We start from the raw sequence: 17,297 nt of genomic DNA, 5'->3' as shown, positions 1-17,297 counted from the left end.
TGATGGCACAACTTCCATGGTACAGATGAAGATCACCCCAGCCCCAGCTGGGCCTCTTGTCTAGCATTTAGGGCTTTCTTCTGCAAAGTGGTTATGTGAACCTCCTCATGCTGAGGCTTTTGCTTCCTGAAGAATTTCTCTGGCTATTAAATGTCGTGTGCCATCAGCTCTGGCTTAGAAGAAACAAGTGAATCAAATGCTGTAAAGATAGAGGCAGTTTAATTCCCTACAAATATGAAGAGAGGTGGAGCTAGAAATTACTTAGTCTCCATGGGTGCTTCAATCAGGGCTGCAGGTAGAGGAGTGAGATTTCAGATTGACTGTTATTATCTTTGAAGTTTCTTTGGTATAAGTTGGGTATTTCCTTTACTGAAGGTTTGTGTTTGAAGTTCTGTTCCTTGTGTTACAGTTCTTTTCACTTTCTTATATGGGAAATGTCAGAGGGCATTCTAGATGTTGTAATTTGTATTCTGGAAGTTGGGCAGTGTCAAGAATTACCACTCCTCTTCCAGGTGAATCAGTGGAAATTCTGTGCTATAATAGGCAACTGCCTCTGTTGAACAGGCAGAAGATAGTCACTGTTCTCTTTTCAGTTCTTAATTATGTAGCTAAATTGCGTATTTAGACTACTGTGTGTTCTTTAAATTTAGTTCTCCAAGCTTTATCATGGTGTGAAGCGTTCATCAAATCCCCCCCACATATTTGCCTCTGCGGATGCTGCCTACCAAAGCATGGTTACATTCAGCAAGGATCAGGTAAGAATCTGTTCATTTTGGTTTAGATTCCATATTACTTATACTGCCACTGTGCTTCATGGTTGTGGCTAATGTTCTGTTATGTTGTACTTTGGGAAATTTTTCTCTAATCCTTTTATCCCTACAACAGGAAAACCAGAGTAGAAATCCAGTCAGGTTTGGGAATTCCAAAAAAGACACAGTGACATAAAAGAGGCGTAAAGGTCAAATAGGATGATAGGAGTACCTGACCAATACAGTTTCCTGGACAGTCATGAAGTTAAGACCAGCTGCAGAATGTTGCTGCACAGTGATCCTAGGCCTGTCTTGCCCTGGGTACTTCAATAATTTACACTTGTGTAAAATAGGAGGTTCTCAATGACATAGCAGATTAAGAGAGTTTGAACCACTTTTCTGTTTCAAAAAGACCCTAAGTCACAAAAAATAGGAACCATTATCTCATTTTTTTGTAAAATATATTATGGATGGGTCTATTATAAACATAATAAGGGCACAAATCTAATTATTATTAGCAATAATTTTAATGAGAATAAAATACCATGCTGTAGAAGATTTTATTACCTTCTTAAGATTATAACTTTGTACCCTTTCTAATTTGATGTGCTGTATATACATGACTATTGAGGGCTGATAACTATTTTTGTTTATAAAATCTTTGTGATTTTACCCTGCACATTGCACAATAATTCATAGAAAATACTTTTTTAAAATCATAAAAGCAGAATAAAATAATAAAAGGCGTGCAATCAGAAAATGCTAAGAAAAGAAGACAAATAAAAGGAACATTAAAGATGAAAACAGGAGCTTTACTAAGTATGTGGAAGTACACTGGCCTGAGAGATGATTAGTACTTCTTTAATGACGTATATGCTCTTTGATGGAGGCATGAAAGAAAACAAATACTCATGTAGAGTAAGTTATGTAAGAACTTGTTATCTGAGGAAAAAACTTAGTAATGACTTCAGCTCATCAGGCCTTGTATGTCTTTAATAGTGTATGTTTTGTACCTGTTTAAGAAACAATTTTCATTTAGATCTAAATCAGTTTCCTCTTTGCTGCTTGCAAAGTATTACAGGAACTTGTTCATCTCCATCACCTGACCAGCGTTATGTTGGTTCTTCAAGTAAAGCTGCATTAGATAAACACTGTAGCCAGACTGAAAATGTTTTGATTCTATTTGTTTTAGACATTGAGCTTTCTCTTGCTTTTTTTCTGGGAAAGTTGAAAAGTGGCTTAAGGTCTTAATATTTCTCCTGAAGTGAAAGTCAAGTTCTAACCAATTCTGCAAGGACTCATAGGTTTTAACCGTGTAAACTGTTATACATAACTTCCCTAATCACACAAAGGCAATTAAGTTAAATAGTGTAACTCTGTAAATCCATCGATGTGTTACCTGTTTCCAAGAGCAAAAATACCTGAAAAGAAGCAAATAAATGATCTGCAAATGTCATATTGCACACATTATGTAGAGTCAGCCCCTGCACCTGCTGTCAGGCACCACTAGGTACCACCAGATAATGGTTGCATCTTTCAAATCTTTTCACATAGCTCAGTTCTATATGAAGTGTCTGTGCCTCAAGTATTTTAGGACCTTGTATCTTTTCCCAGCCAAGAATCTTGTATGTTCACAGTGTCATGCAGATAATTTTCAGGTGTTTGCATAAAAACAAGTGCATCTGTGCAACTGCTCAGTGTTAACATTTTACTTATATGTCTGTTGATACTGTACCTTAAATAGACTAATATTTGTACTGGTGATCTGTAGAATATGTGGAAAAATGGGGAAAATAATGAATACTGTTAGAATTCATACTCTCTATAATCTGAAGTGTTCACACTTCAGTGTTCATGTGTGAACTGGCCTTTTAGGTGTACTGGGCTTCTACTTCCATCTTGTCCACGAAGCATAAGAGCAGAGAATTTAGACCATTCTAGCTAGTCTCTGAATCTGGCATCCATTTGGAGAGCCTATAAAATACCATATGTGAAAGACTGCTGACCCAAGAAGAAGGTGGATATGTCCTCCCAGAATCATGAAATGAAGAGATGCATATTTTTCTGAAATGTTTAGATGCTAGTTTGCTGTTCTGGTTTGAATGTCAGAGTCACCTACAGAATAGCCTCTCTACACAGTGGTAATTATTTAAGATTATTTTTAGGAGCAAACTTTTGGTCAGTGTATTAAAAATAGCTGTACCCTGTGATACATGTTAATTCATATGAAGTCAACGCAGTGAGCTCAGAAGCACATCAATTGAGCTGTGGCAGTTTTCTGAGTTTTAAGCATTTGAGAGAAACCACATAAATGTTAGTCATGTCTGTAGACACGGTCCCTCATTTATGTGTCTTAGCCCTTAGAAATTCAGTCACTGCTTCACACATGCGCAGTGCTATCAGGCATTGTGAGATGCATTTTAGAAATCTAGGGAATAAATTATTGCACTGAGTCTTTGCTGATCTCTCCTTTCAGAAGAAGGTTGACCCTTAAAGTATTTTGCAGTTTTGGTGCTAAACATGAAGTAACAGATGGAAGTGGTAATGGCTGATATTGACCATGTGGTGAACTCTGCACCTGAATGTTTTGTTTTGTGTGTTCAGTGCATTATCATCAGTGGGGAAAGTGGTGCTGGAAAGACAGAAAGTGCCCATCTGATCGTCCAACATTTGACCTTCTTGGGAAAGGTATTTCTTAGCCAATTATATAAAACTGTAAACAAGTCCTTCCAACCCAACCCCAGTTTCTGCTTGATTTAATCTTTAATATTTAAAGCTGTTTACGTAAATTGTCCCACTTGAGTTAGGGGCGTAATAATCATGCATGTGTGAGAGCACTGAATTAAGATATGAGTGTGACTCACACCAACCCACTCGATATTTTTTTAAAGAGTAGGTGCTGGATTCTTAGTGTTCAGTACTGGTAGTTATGTACAGTGTTTATCACATATATCATTGTTTATTTATACAATGACAGATCTTACTATGGCTCTAATCTTAGAAGCTCTTAGACATTTAAATGTTACAAAAATGCTACGAGCACAAAATGATGGAAAAATCAAGCATGTTAAGGTTAACCTTAAGTAGATGTCTTTAGTTTTTTTATGGGTTTGGTACTCTTAACTAATTATATGACACCTCAGAGGTAGAACAATTGCAGAGAAAGCAGAATCTGCATATTCCTACCTGTGGGAGACTTCCTCATCAATTTGTTAGACCTGTTGTTATGTAAGTAGGAAGGTTAACACAGTACCTTGAGGTACATTCTTCCTGCCACAGTACCTAAGTCCATACAAGCATGAGAAGAGGATTCTATGCTTCTGAAGCAAGAATTGGATTGTGGGTAAGCATTATATTCTTTTAATTATTATTCTGATCTGTATCTGTTCTATCAAGGCCAATAACCGTGCTTTGCGTGAGAAAATTCTTCAGGTGAATCCTCTGGTTGAAGCATTTGGGAATGCCTGCACTGCCATCAATGACAACTCAAGTCGCTTTGGAAAATACCTGGAAATGATGTTTACACCCACAGGAGCTGTAATGGGGGCAAAGATTTCTGAATATCTCCTTGAAAAATCAAGGGTCATAAAACAGGCTGTGTAGGTATATTAATTATTTGTCCTTCAACATATATATAATGTTTGGATTGCTTTAATTCTCAAAAACTCTGTATTTTAAATGCTTTCCCATCTTCTGCTAAAGCAGTGATCCTTTGTACAGTGCTATGACAGCAAGAGTAGTCAGGTTCTTTTGGACTGGAAGCCAGAGCCGCTCCATTCTTTGGAGAAATGTTGTGTTGACTGGGTTTTCTGTGTTTCACAGTTGCTGATCCTAAACCATTAAAACAAGTGGGAGATTTGCTACCTGCTTCAGTGAGCTCATTATAAGAACTACTTTTACACTGTACAAGATGCCACAAGAATAAACACAGGTGCTTTAAAAGGATTTTTTTTTTCCAGGGGAGAGAAAAATTTCCATATATTTTATTATATTTATGCTGGCCTTTATCATCAGAAGAAACTTTCTGAATATAGACTTCCTGATAAAAAGCCTCCTAGGTAACTATCACTCACTTGTTTTAACTGCTCATTGTAATTAGCTGTTGATCAGCACTTGCTTTCAGTATGATGCCTTAAAATCTCTCTTAATCCTTCTCCATCTCTTAAGGACCTTTTTTAATCCTCCCAAGGAAAGAAGAGGATGGACACTGAGGCATTCCATTATTTGTGTTTGTTTGAGAAGTTGAACTATTAAAACAGGAGGAGGAAGAATCAAGCTCATTATTATGTAGATATGCTGACATACTTTCAATGAGAGCAGCCCACCTTATGAATTTCTTAGCATAATGCTTCACATTCAGCAATAACCCAGAATATGTTTTGAAGTTGTGTTTTTTAACTGGTGTTTGTACTCTGCATGCTTCTGATCTGTATTGGGTGAGGGCATATGTGTCAAATGTTGGGAACACTAATAGACGTTAACAAAGGCTAAGTAAAAGTTAATGCAACAGAAGCAAAACCTTCATATGAATTAGCACCAAACTATATAATTGGAAGATATTGAGATAAATGTTCTTTCCAGTTATTGAGGTACTTGCGTTGAAGTCACTGGAGGTCATACTGACGTATCTGTTAGTGTGATGTTTTCTTTCTCCCACTCTGTTTAGATATATTGATAATGAAACTGGAAGAGTAATGCATGATATTGTTACTAAAGATTCTTATGGAAGACAATTTGAAGCGATTCAGCATTGCTTTAGAATTATAGGATTTACTGACGAGGTAAGAGATCCAGGTGCTAAACCATTATTGACCTTCTTTATAAAAACTTAACTCCAGTGCTACCTTTTGGTTTTGTGGATGCACACCTGCACCACAGAATCTCTTTTATGACAGAAGTGAACCCTGAAAGAATAACCACACACTCAGAAGACAAGAGCAGCCTGAGGTCTCGGTTGGTACTGAGGCAATTCTGTATTGCACTGTTTTCTGTGCAAATAAGAGTTTACTTGAACTTGTAGAATTTGGTTTCAGAGAAAGCTATGAGCTTTAATAGCCATTCCAGTGCCTACATTTTTTTGTCATAGCTAAATATGATCTGTATATCTAATTGGATTCCTTAAAAGTGCATCTTGTCATCTTTTATAGGAGGTGTACTCAGTGTACAGAATTCTGACTGGAATCTTAAATACTGGAAATATTGAGTTTGCTGCCATTTCTTCACAACACCAAACAGATAAAAGTGAGGTTCCCAACCCAGAAGCCTTAGATAATGGTAAATACATTTTAATGTTGTCAGTTCTGTAAATGCAATTTAACTGTATTTGTGAGAATCTGTAACTCATGGTAACAGTTGGTCAATGCTGGTGATTTCCACTGCATAATCACAGTTGTGTATCTTTTTTCCACTTTTAGCTGCTGCACTACTAAGTATTGGGTCAGAAGAACTTCAAGAGGCCCTAACCTCCCACTGTGTTGTAACACGGGGGGAGACTATTATCCGAACAAACACCGTGGACAAAGCAGCAGACGTGCGAGATGCCATGTCTAAAGCACTTTATGGCCGGCTCTTCAGCTGGATTGTAAATCGTATTAATACACTGCTTCAGCCAGATAAAAATATATGGCAAGTTACACATCACTGAATCATGTGTACTTACTGTGCATATGTCTGATGGGTTCATCCATTTGTATATTTTTGATTTTGCAGAAAGGGTGCTGTGTTTATTTTGACTAAGGCTTCAAAATGGCTTTCATGCTGTGATACTGAATTTTGTTTCCAGGACATTAATCCCATCATTTTCAAAGACCCAAGTAGAATTTAACTACTGAAGTCAATGGAAATTGAGTTGTTGAAGTGCTGTATAATTCTTTAAAAAGATGCTTCCTATATATTGAACATGAAAATCATACAAAAGTACACTGAAAAACTTTAGTATGTATTCACAGTCCTTACAGATCTTGGTTTTTTTAGTAATAAATACAGATATCAGATTATTATTGTGCTGCTACTTGAGATGTAAATGATGATTTTTTATTTTTCATAGTTACAGAAACATTACATTGTGCACCCTTATGATTTCATTGCCAGGTACTAATCTGGCTGGTTTGATCTTTTGGAGCAGCTGTAGAGATTTTAGAAACAAGAGAACCCCTCAGGTGATGTGAAAATGCCTCTGATCTGAGATCTCTACTTGGCACTTCACTGTGTCATCCATTCTCATCCATATCCAGTTTTGGTGGTGACTGTCATACTTCAGTTCACACGTGGGCTCTTGGCAGTCCAGCTTGTAGCAGGAACAGACTTGGTAATTACCCTTCTGAATGAGTATAGCAGAAACATACCATTAAAACTTGACACCTTTTGACTATCTGGAGGAGCAGACAAATTTTATTTGAGATCTGCCTGTGAAACCACTTGTTTTAATATGGCTACTAAATGTGGCTTACTTTGTACCTATGATTCTCCTGCCACCTTCATGGAAATTTGCAAGAAGCAAGTGAAAAACAAAAGTCTTAACAATGCTGAACAAATGCACGAGTTGTCTTAGGCTCAGACACACTTTTCCTATGATTTTTGCAGCAGAGTAAATCAATTATGCAGTCCTAGTTACCATGTTTATTTTTATTTTAACGTGGTGTTACCCATGATGAATTCTGTTTGTATTTTCACATGCAGCAATGCTGAAAGTGGGATGAATGTTGGGATACTAGACATATTTGGATTTGAGAACTTCGCAAGAAATTCTTTTGAACAGCTGTGCATAAATATCGCTAATGAACAGATCCAGTTTTATTTCAATCAACATATCTTTGCACTTGAGCAGGTAAATTCAGCTCTGATGAGTTCTAGCTGAATCAGCCATCCTAAACCATAGACTATATTCAGGAGTACTTTATAAACCATAAAATGGGTATGTGATTTAAATGCAAGATAATGACATCTTTCAGTTGAAGTTTTGTGAATAATGTTGCTGAAACTTATAGAATATTGCTATGCATCACGAATATGTTAAATATTAAAACTGTGCTGATGACTTTTGTAGATGGAGTATCAGAGCGAGGGAATTGATGCAACTGCAGTGGAGTATGAGGACAACCGTCCTCTTCTAGATATGTTCCTTCAGAAACCCATGGGTCTCCTGTCTTTGCTAGATGAAGAAAGTCGATTTCCTCAGGCAACAGACCTAACTTTAGTTGGTATGTACAAACAAAAACTCTGTGAAATGACGAATGTATTGTAAGAAGGCAGAATGTCATGTTGTTCAAGTTTTACTAGCCTAGTTGTCCTGCTGAGGCTGTGCCATTTTAGTTGACATTCTAAAGTTCATTTTTCACTGTGCTTCATAATTTTCTCTGCTTACTTGTTTTCTATCCTTTTCATATTGGAAAAGTTATCTTAAATATCGTGTGTCAAGAGCTTATTGTCTTTCCAGTGTTACAAGGAAATAACCTGTGTCTTGTCCTTGTACATGAGGTGTATCAAGCAGTATTTATCCCCATTTACTGAAGAGGTGGCTGAGACAGAGTAGAATCTTGTATCTGGGACCACCCTGTGAGCAGCATTAGTGTTGAAAGTAAAATTTAGAGCTCCCAGACTCCTAGGCCCATGTTTATCCAATTAGAAAATACTGCTTCATTCCAGATTATCTCATCATAAATAGGAAGTGTGTGTTATTTCTGGTGTGCCATCTGGCTGAATATTTCCCCGCCTTCATGCATATTTTACATACATTTTAACAAATTTTGGTGCCAACCTTAAAACATGCAGTACATGCCATGTTTAGAACTGTTGTCTTGCTTTTATTTGCTAGAGCTGACCTTTTCCCTGTGATATTTCCTTCAGTGGAATGTGCAGCAGAGACTCAAGCTGTTAGTCGGAGGAAAATAACAGCTGCCTATTAAATTGCACAATACATATAGTAGATTTTTTACTTCTGCTAGGCTGAGCTAACCGGAATTCAAGTCACAGATTGAACAAGTACTATGGTTTCATTCCACTCCTCCTTTGTATACTAAAGTAGTCTGCTTCCCTGTGGGTCACATAAATCAGTTAATACTGAATACTGAACTTCTACCGTCAGAGGAACCTTCCTTGGTCCAGTGCTGATCAGCTTTACTGCTGATCTGTACACAGAACAGCAGGATCCCTCAAGGAGACAGCAAAGTGAGAGAGATATTTTGCCCTCTCCAGGTGTGCCAGACAGTCATTAATTGCACTACACTGTTCCAGCCCCCTGAAATTCCAAACTTAGTTATTTTTGCTTTAAATACAAGCTTGATTCAGTGTTAATAGAAAGAAAAACCTGACACAAGTTGCTGCCTGGGCTTTCAGTGTTGGACAGACAACACTAACTTCATTATGAAATATTAAAGAGCATACAAAATATCACAGGGCATAAAAGACATTTTTCTCAGAAGCTGGAGTTTCCTTTTCTCTCAGTTCTTTAGAGGTAGGCACAGGAAACAGAAAGTCTCTTTAGAAGAGCTTTTGTATAGAAGCCTCCTCTTTTTCTGTAGAAGTCCAAAGGTAAATGAGACACAGTTCCAGACTGAAGACATTAACATATCCTTAACATGATGAACAAAGCTAATTGAATGCAGAGGGAAAGATAGGGAAGATACATTTAAGCAAGCGTGATATATGCACAGTTTTGAATGTACATAATTAAAATAAACATACCCCAAACCCTGTATATGCATAAGCAAATTCATATCAAAATATGAGAAATTGTCACATCATCTCATTAGCCCTTCTTATTTAATAGTTTTCCATGCACAAAACCGTCCACAGTGGTGTTTGAAAGACAGCTTTACTGGGCTAGTTTAGAATGAACTGTTCCATTCAGAAATGACAGCTTGGAAAAAGTATAGAGAAGCTGGCACACAAATATTTCTGAGCAATCTGATAATGTATGTGTTTATAGCAGCTCTGACTTCTTGAGAAGCAATTTAGCAAACTAATTAGGATGAAGGTTATAGTTAATCACTCTGTCACTTAAATCAATGTCTCTTCTCAATCTCTAGATAAATTTGAAGATAACTTACGATGCAAATACTTTTGGAGACCAAAAGGAGTAGAACTGTCATTTGGTATTCAGCACTATGCTGGAAAGGTAAGGTCATGTGATTTTTATTTAGTTCAAATAGAGGTGGTATGGTCATTATTTCTTTTCATCCAGAGTTTCTGCTTTATGGTGGTTTTTTTCCTCATTTTAATACAAAATATGATAAAGTTTATGCAAACATAGAATCTATAATAAAATTTTCATGTGTAGTAGTCCATTTTAGAACCTATCCTTAGGGCTCTTGCACAAATTGTGTAGACAGTAACCATCTTTTTTCTGCAAGAACTCTGGCACCAGAAACACCGTTATTACAGTCACTTCAAAGGAACAACTCTCTGGAGCCAGAACAGGCTATGTGCTTGTTAACATCGCATGAATGCCACAGTAGTTCTGTGTGAGAGTGTATCTAAGTATACAGATAAAAAGCAATGTAAACCAGTATCTGTAATAGAACTTAAAATCCGATAAAGAGCATTGGAAAGACTGGGACTTGCTAGTACAGATGTTTCCTTGTACTCTGTAACACCTAACTTCTTTTGTTCACATTCACATGTTATTTCATATGGGGAATAATGTTCCAGTTTTCACCATAACATGAGCTTTGCTTGTGATTTCAGGCCCAAATATTTATTTATAAACAAAATTGAAATGGCCATGTTTTATGTAGTAGTCAACGAAATCTCATCTTTAGCTCATTATAAGACTGCAGAATTTTAAGATATATCCTAGTAAATTCTGTCCAGCTTTCTGTCTTGGTAAGAGTAACTGTCAAAATTCACACAGGTTTAGTTAGTTCTTTGTACCCAAATGGCCAAGTAATAAAAACACTACTGGTGAGTTCTCTATTGCAAGGAGAACATTCAGTTTCTGTGTAAACTGATGGACTCCAGGGGAATTGGGCTAGAGAGGAATATTGCTAGTGATAATAAAACAGGTCTAAGAAACTATTGCAATTAAAAAAAAAAAAGGCAAAATTAACTGATTCTATTGATTCTATTATATATATTATATATGTATTCATATTGATTATATGAATACAAATAACCAGGCATTAATTTCTAATCAAAACAGTTAAAATAATTGAAATAGAGTAATGTTTTGTTTTCCTAATATGATTTTCATTGCAGCAAGAAGCCTGTTTTAATGTACCTAGATGTCCAACTTATTCCTGTTCCTCCAGCAGGTCTACTTAGAGATTACAGATTTGTTGCAGACAACAAATAGATAATAACCACCTGAGAACCATTTCTTACCTCACATATAAATGATCAACTTAAGTATCTCTGTTATATTGCAATGTGCATAAAATAGTTTGTCCTGACAAAGCATAGTACAGCAGGATTTAAGCCATTTAATCCAGTTGAATGTGCAATGACATGCTATGAATATAGGTACTGTATACAGCCAGTTTATGTTCTGAAGACACTGCTGTAGTACACCTTTAAGTCCTTCATAGATAATTCATTGGCCTGTTGGATACGAGATAACTAGTCTACTTGGTCATCCTGATTATTCCCATTTTAAGGAACATAGTAGTTTTTGGGTAACCCTTTTTGGCAAATCTTCTGATTCTGTTTCCCACACTAGGTATTATATGATGCCAGTGCATTCCTTGAGAAGAACAGAGACACTCTTCCTGCTGACATAGTGGTGGTGTTGCGAACTTCAGAGAACAAACTTCTTCAGCAGCTGTTCTCTAGCCCATTAACAAAGACAGGTATTTTCTGCACAGCTTTGCTAACATGGTAACCTCTTCAGCTAGCTACTACTCTAAAACTCTTAATTGTTGCTGGACAATTTTTTAAAATTACTCTTTTTCAGCTCTGCTCCTAAAGTCACATAGATATCTAAAACATGATGATATATGGGTTTTTTTAATATATGACATGAATTTTTCTAAAACACCCATGCAGCAAGATTCTTCCCTGACTCTGGAGAAGGAGAGATTATCTGACATGTAGGGCAAGAACTCATTCTCAGAGCAGGATGAAAATACAGGAGTTTCTCGTTCTTAGTCCTTTACTAAGATCAGTACTCAGTTGATAGATTCTTGTGTACCGTGTCTTACAGTTCATAAATCATGTGATGTAGATCAAGGTGTTTTGGAGGTAATATCCATCTGTTTAGAAGCATTGATGCAATACATAGTTTCTTACAAATTATAAAAACCACATACTAATATGCTAGAATTAATTCCGTTGATTTAAAGCTTGTTGACTTTGACTTACATGAAAGTGCCAGATCTATAGCTGAATAAAACAAGAAGATGAAGTTTGGTTACTCCATAGATAGATGACAGAATGACAGTAACATATACAAATGATAATTCTGCAGTATCAATACAAACAAGCCAACATATGAACACTTCTCTCAATAATTTCTGTACTCTTTAAGTATCTTTTTCATAATGGGTAAGAAAAACATGTAATACTAAGGAATAATCTAAATACAGTGGATTGTATTAGACTGCAAAACTATTGTAATCTGATCTGTACAAATAAGGTTGTATTTCTAGGTAGAAGTTCATGGTACATGCGTTAGATAGTACTGTGTAGGCTTATTGTACGTGGCCTGTAGATGCAATTCTGTGCCTGTGCAGCAGCTCTCTATCTTGGATTTCTGAACCGTTTGTAGCCAAGTTGTGGACTTTGGTGATGCATTTAACCTCTTGAGATTTCTGTGTAGAAAAAGAACATCTGGAGAAAAATTTATGTTGGAGCTTTCTTTGCATATGTAAAATTTATAGCAAAATATGTGTTTATATACCAGAGAGGATAGATTCCTGTTACAGTGTCTCCGTTCTTTTCCTGTAGTTGGAAGGCTGTGGACTACCTCCCTTCAAATTACACTTTTAGAGGTCCCTGAGAGGTGAGGATCCAATGAGAAATCTGCTTTTCCTTTCATCTATGACAAGTTTAGATGGAGGGGGATATAGTTTAAGATGGAGAAGAATTGGTTTGTGCCCAAGTGGGGAACAAAGAATCTTTGTGTCTACTTCTGATGTTTGAATCTGTGTTAAACTGATAAAAGAGATTCTGATCAGCAAAGCTAGAAAGAAAGCTCACATCTGGTCAAATGTGCCTCCACACCCCTCTTTACTAGCCATTTTAGACCTTGGATCTATTGTCAAAACAGAACAGATTAGGTCCTTTGTCCCAGCTATCAGTCTCAATTATTGTAATTATTATACTTTTATTTTATTGCTATTTTTAAATCAGAACATTGGTGTCTTCATGCAAACTCATCTTCCTCTGGCCTTTTACAAGTACTTTCAGTAGCAGTAGCATTCAACTTGAGTATTTTGCCCAAGATGCATAAAAGGTTCAGTAAGAAGATACCTTTTATTGCAGTAGTGTATAGTTATGATGTTGGTGTATTTCCACTACGGTTTTAGGTCTCTTACGTTCCTTCCTTGTGTCCTATTTACATGAATTGCGTGCTTGCTCTCTCCTGTTATAGACCATTTACTTTTCTGTGAAGAGCACACAGCAAGTTGAGTGTTGTCTGCATTTGTCAAGTTGGCACAGGACATCCCATTAACAAAATTATCGTGCATATGCTCCTGTGCATGGTGTTATAAGAATAGCTTAAAGCCCTTAAGTCATTTTATTTTTTAAAAGCCTTTGTAATTTTGCTCTTTTTTTCCAGCTGTCTGATATAATTGGCACTCATATCCTGTGTTGAGACCTGTGTGTTCTAAAATCAGATTGTTGCCAGGTTTAGTTTTGGCAGCTTGCAAGATAAATGAAAGGTTTGGCTGAGAACAGAAGGTATTGCTGGCAATGCTGCTTCATCTCTGCTCAGGAAAGAAAGATAATGCTATTCTCTTAACTTTCCACAAAGAGGCTTTTGTAAACAAAAGAATAGTGACTGTGTATATGTCCCATCGTACTCTATCCTTGTCTCTTAGCCCTCTTTCCTGCGCTCAACGTGGACTTCACTCCTAAAGCAAACTACATAAAATGCAGATTGAGATTCATAATCTTGGTACAATTTTCTCCAGCTTTTTGTCAATTACTGACTGATGCAAAAGTTAATAATTTACATGGAAGCCATATTGCGTCTTTCCAGGTAACCCTCACTTGAAATGGGCCTTCTGCCAGTATTTCTGGTGTTTTGTTTGAAGGTGAGTGACAGCACATTCTCACATCTGCTTGCAACTATCTCTGGAATGTGCAGCGTAGGTGGGTTTTGCCGAGCAGCGATCTCCGATACATCCGGCAGCCACTAGGTGGTGGTATCCCAGAAGCGAGAGGGAATGTGAAGCTGGTAACGTTGGGCTGACAATGTCTGAAAATGTAGTGCTTAAATACCAAAAAGAACAAAAAGATGCCTTTCCTACCCTGAGATGATCCTCTGTTTGAAGTATATTTATATAACTATCATGTCTTGTACTGTCAAAAAACTGAGCAGCATCAAGAAAATAAATATTAAAAAAGCTAAATTCTTCTACTAATTTAGGATCGTGTTAATCCCTGTAATTTATCAAATATACTTATCCCCTCTTAACAAATGTTTCCATTTCACAGTAGCGGACTGTGCAGTTTAAAGGGCCAGACATTAACAGCAGGACATGAAATATACATTTGTAATAATAATTTATGGTTAAGAGAGTATGCAATTACTGATGAGACACTGGAACTTGAACATTATGGCACTAATTCTGTAGTCTGTACAGCTTTTTTTGTCATCTTTCAGTGAAAACTTAGTCGCGTTTGGTATGTTTTGAAATCTGCACATTCTAGGGACCTTTAACCTCAAAACTGAATGAACGTATTCTGATTTAACCTAACAGTTCTCCCAATTGCTTCCATGTCTGTCAGGTTTTTTTTACAGACACAACTTCTTGTGCTGCCACTACTCTAGTTGAATATGCATATTCCCATTCAGATAGAATGCATTCCCGATTGTTTCTGGGTTTAGTTTATCTCTATTGCTGCTAAAGCATCACAGAGAAAAGGAATCACATGATCTAGAAAATAGAGTCCCCTTGTAAGAGAAGAGAACTTCAATTGAATAAATTAAGTACAGTCTTGGTACATTCAGTGATATCAGTGAGGAGTCACAGCACTTGACTCACTGTCCTGATATTCAAGGATTTTTGCAGCATCACCTGTAAGGGATGGTACTTTAGGACTGCTTGGGCAAAGCAGCACTGGGGCATTTTGAGACTGCAGGGGCTTCATTTTCTCAGAAAACTGCAGCACAACAAGATTCTCTGCTCTTGAAACACAATCTCTGCAGACTTTTGCCCTTCCTATGACTCACAGACCTTTAGAAATACTGTCAGGGTTGCTCTACTCTGCCTTAGATCCTTGCTGGAGAGAACGGAGAGAATTGCATTCTGCAGGGAGGGGAGGGGAAATCCTCCAGCTTTCTTGCCAAAAGAGTAGAGATGCTGGAAAAAAAACCCTGTCCTTGCTCTGAGAATCAGTAGGGACTGGGTTTGGTTGCATAGAAGAAATACAGAGCTGAGTACCACTACCACTGTAGCAACATAGCGTCTAATAATTTTGGTAGCATTGGGCATTGCTCACACATTGAGAGTAATACAGTATCAATATATCATGGCTAATGAACACTCATTGTTTCTGGTGCCTAGATATTCAAGCATATCCTGTCAAAGAGAACTGGGATGAAAGTTTTCACAACCATCACTGTAGGGTTAGGTTAGTGATGTTTTAACAAGGTAATATTTTTGTCCAAAATACATTTTTTTCCCCAGAAACAAATTAATTAAAAATAGCCTGTCTAAAGGTCATTTCCCCTCATCAGTATTGATTTTTAATCTGTGTTCTTTGTGCCTTTGAGTCTCCAGCCCTGCTTACAGCCCTCAGATGAAAAGTAATTATAAACAGTGTATGTCTCATATAAAAACCAAACCAAAACAATTAAAAGACCATGTGCTGAGAGAGAATGTGAAAAAAATGTTTCAGACTCGCTGTGTGCACACTAAAGAACACAAGAACTTGAGCCTTTTGCAAAATCACTTTAAAGAACTGTTTTTCCCCATTTCTTGGTGACAAGAGTACTATCTCAGTATTAACTTGTCTGTAACTGTGACAGCGAGTCATTCCTCATGAGGAGTCAGAAACCAAAGGAAATTAATTCTCTTGCAGTTCAGTCCCATGAACAGATACTACTGGGCATAGAGTGAAATCTTGGCCAGTCAAAATCATAGGTGCTTTGCCACTGTTTTTAGTGGAAACATGGTTTGAGCAGTCCTGTTTTGTCACTGTGCATTCGTTTTGAGCATATGTCCTTCCTCTAGCAGTAAGTGGCAGGTCTCTTAGTTTGGTATGTGTCATTCTTATGCACTGAGATAAATCATGTTTCCATTGGGCTTAGTGGATTTTTTTTCTCTTAATTCCACACATCACAATAGAGCAAAAGACTCAAATACATCTTAATTTTGCTAATTTATCCTACAGTAAAATGTTTTTATAATGGTACTTTTGTGTTAGTGTTTTTACCTCTAAGAGAAGAGATAAGACACTCTAAGACAAATGAATTGGTAAACAAAACCATTGTAATTTTAATATCTCTACTTAAAGATGAATCAGAATTTATATTTTGTAAGAATTTGGGTCAAGTTAATGGAAGCTATATATTTAACTCAGAACATGGTGGCTTTTGTACTTCTAACGGGTCTGTGTGTTAAAAACATAAAAATAGTTTTTGCTTTGCTGCCAGCGTTTGTGTGCAAAGAGAAGCTTTAAACCACAGCTGTGCAGCGTAACAATCGTGAACTTTACTGGGTTGCAGATGTGGGACATCAGTAAACTAAATTAAATGTATCTTAACTGAGTTTGAGAGGTAGAGTGATGCATTACTTTTTTAGTTTTTTACTTGAGCATTTTACAGTACAATGTTTCTTTTTTTTCATATCCTAAGGTTTTGTGGCATAGGACAAATGCAGCACAGATACTCACAAGACTTACTAGCAGTAGGATCCAAAACATACTCTGAAATAGCCCTAAAAATGGAACTCATCTAGAAACAGAACGATCAGTTAGATCAAAGTTAAGGTCTCAATCCTGCTAAAGCTTTATATAAAACATAACAGTTATTTACTGTTGACAATAACTCCCTATAAATAGTGTCAGTGAATCTCTGGAATTGCACAACAGCTGAGAAGGGTCAAGTTAGATTTACCACATTTATGATTGGTAAAGGGCGTTGCCTAAACAGAAGTCTGCTGGTTTTAATCTGAGACTTCACAGACTATATTGTACTGAAAATGGGCAAAGGACATAAATTTTTTTTTCTCCAAGTACTTGCAAATTGAACCTTAATAAAAGTACAAGTGGGCAGGTTTAAGAATAGATCTTGCTGATATGATAATAGACCATCCTCTCTAGAACAAATATTGAGAATACTTTTTCTTTACCTCTCTCTCAGAAGAGAGGAGATATCTTTTCCAATTTTCATGTTTCTAGCCTAACTTCTCAATCCTATAATAAATATGATTTCACAGTAGG

General features: G+C 36.8%; 1 protein-coding gene across 15 annotated transcripts in view; it reads left to right on the top strand.

The window, feature by feature from the left end:
* MYO3B (myosin IIIB) overlaps positions 1-17,297 on the top strand; it is a 201,511-nt gene that overhangs the window by 94,867 nt on the left and 89,347 nt on the right. For all 15 annotated transcript variants that reach the window (XM_032693338.1, XM_032693339.1, XM_032693336.1 and 12 more), the window contains 11 exons: positions 651-755; positions 3,354-3,437; positions 4,146-4,348; positions 4,709-4,807; positions 5,416-5,530; positions 5,897-6,023; positions 6,164-6,374; positions 7,428-7,575; positions 7,795-7,948; positions 9,776-9,864; positions 11,404-11,533. In XM_032693338.1, the coding sequence (XP_032549229.1) occupies positions 651-755; positions 3,354-3,437; positions 4,146-4,348; positions 4,709-4,807; positions 5,416-5,530; positions 5,897-6,023; positions 6,164-6,374; positions 7,428-7,575; positions 7,795-7,948; positions 9,776-9,864; positions 11,404-11,533 (1,465 nt within the window). The remainder of the gene's footprint in view (positions 1-650; positions 756-3,353; positions 3,438-4,145; positions 4,349-4,708; positions 4,808-5,415; positions 5,531-5,896; positions 6,024-6,163; positions 6,375-7,427; positions 7,576-7,794; positions 7,949-9,775; positions 9,865-11,403; positions 11,534-17,297) is intronic.

The sequence above is a fragment of the Chiroxiphia lanceolata genome, chromosome 7 (genome assembly GCF_009829145.1).
Source record: "Chiroxiphia lanceolata isolate bChiLan1 chromosome 7, bChiLan1.pri, whole genome shotgun sequence".
Taxonomy (NCBI): Eukaryota; Metazoa; Chordata; class Aves; order Passeriformes; family Pipridae; genus Chiroxiphia; species Chiroxiphia lanceolata.
Note: the sequence above shows the minus strand (reverse complement) of the source record. Positions and strands in the feature narration are given on the sequence as shown.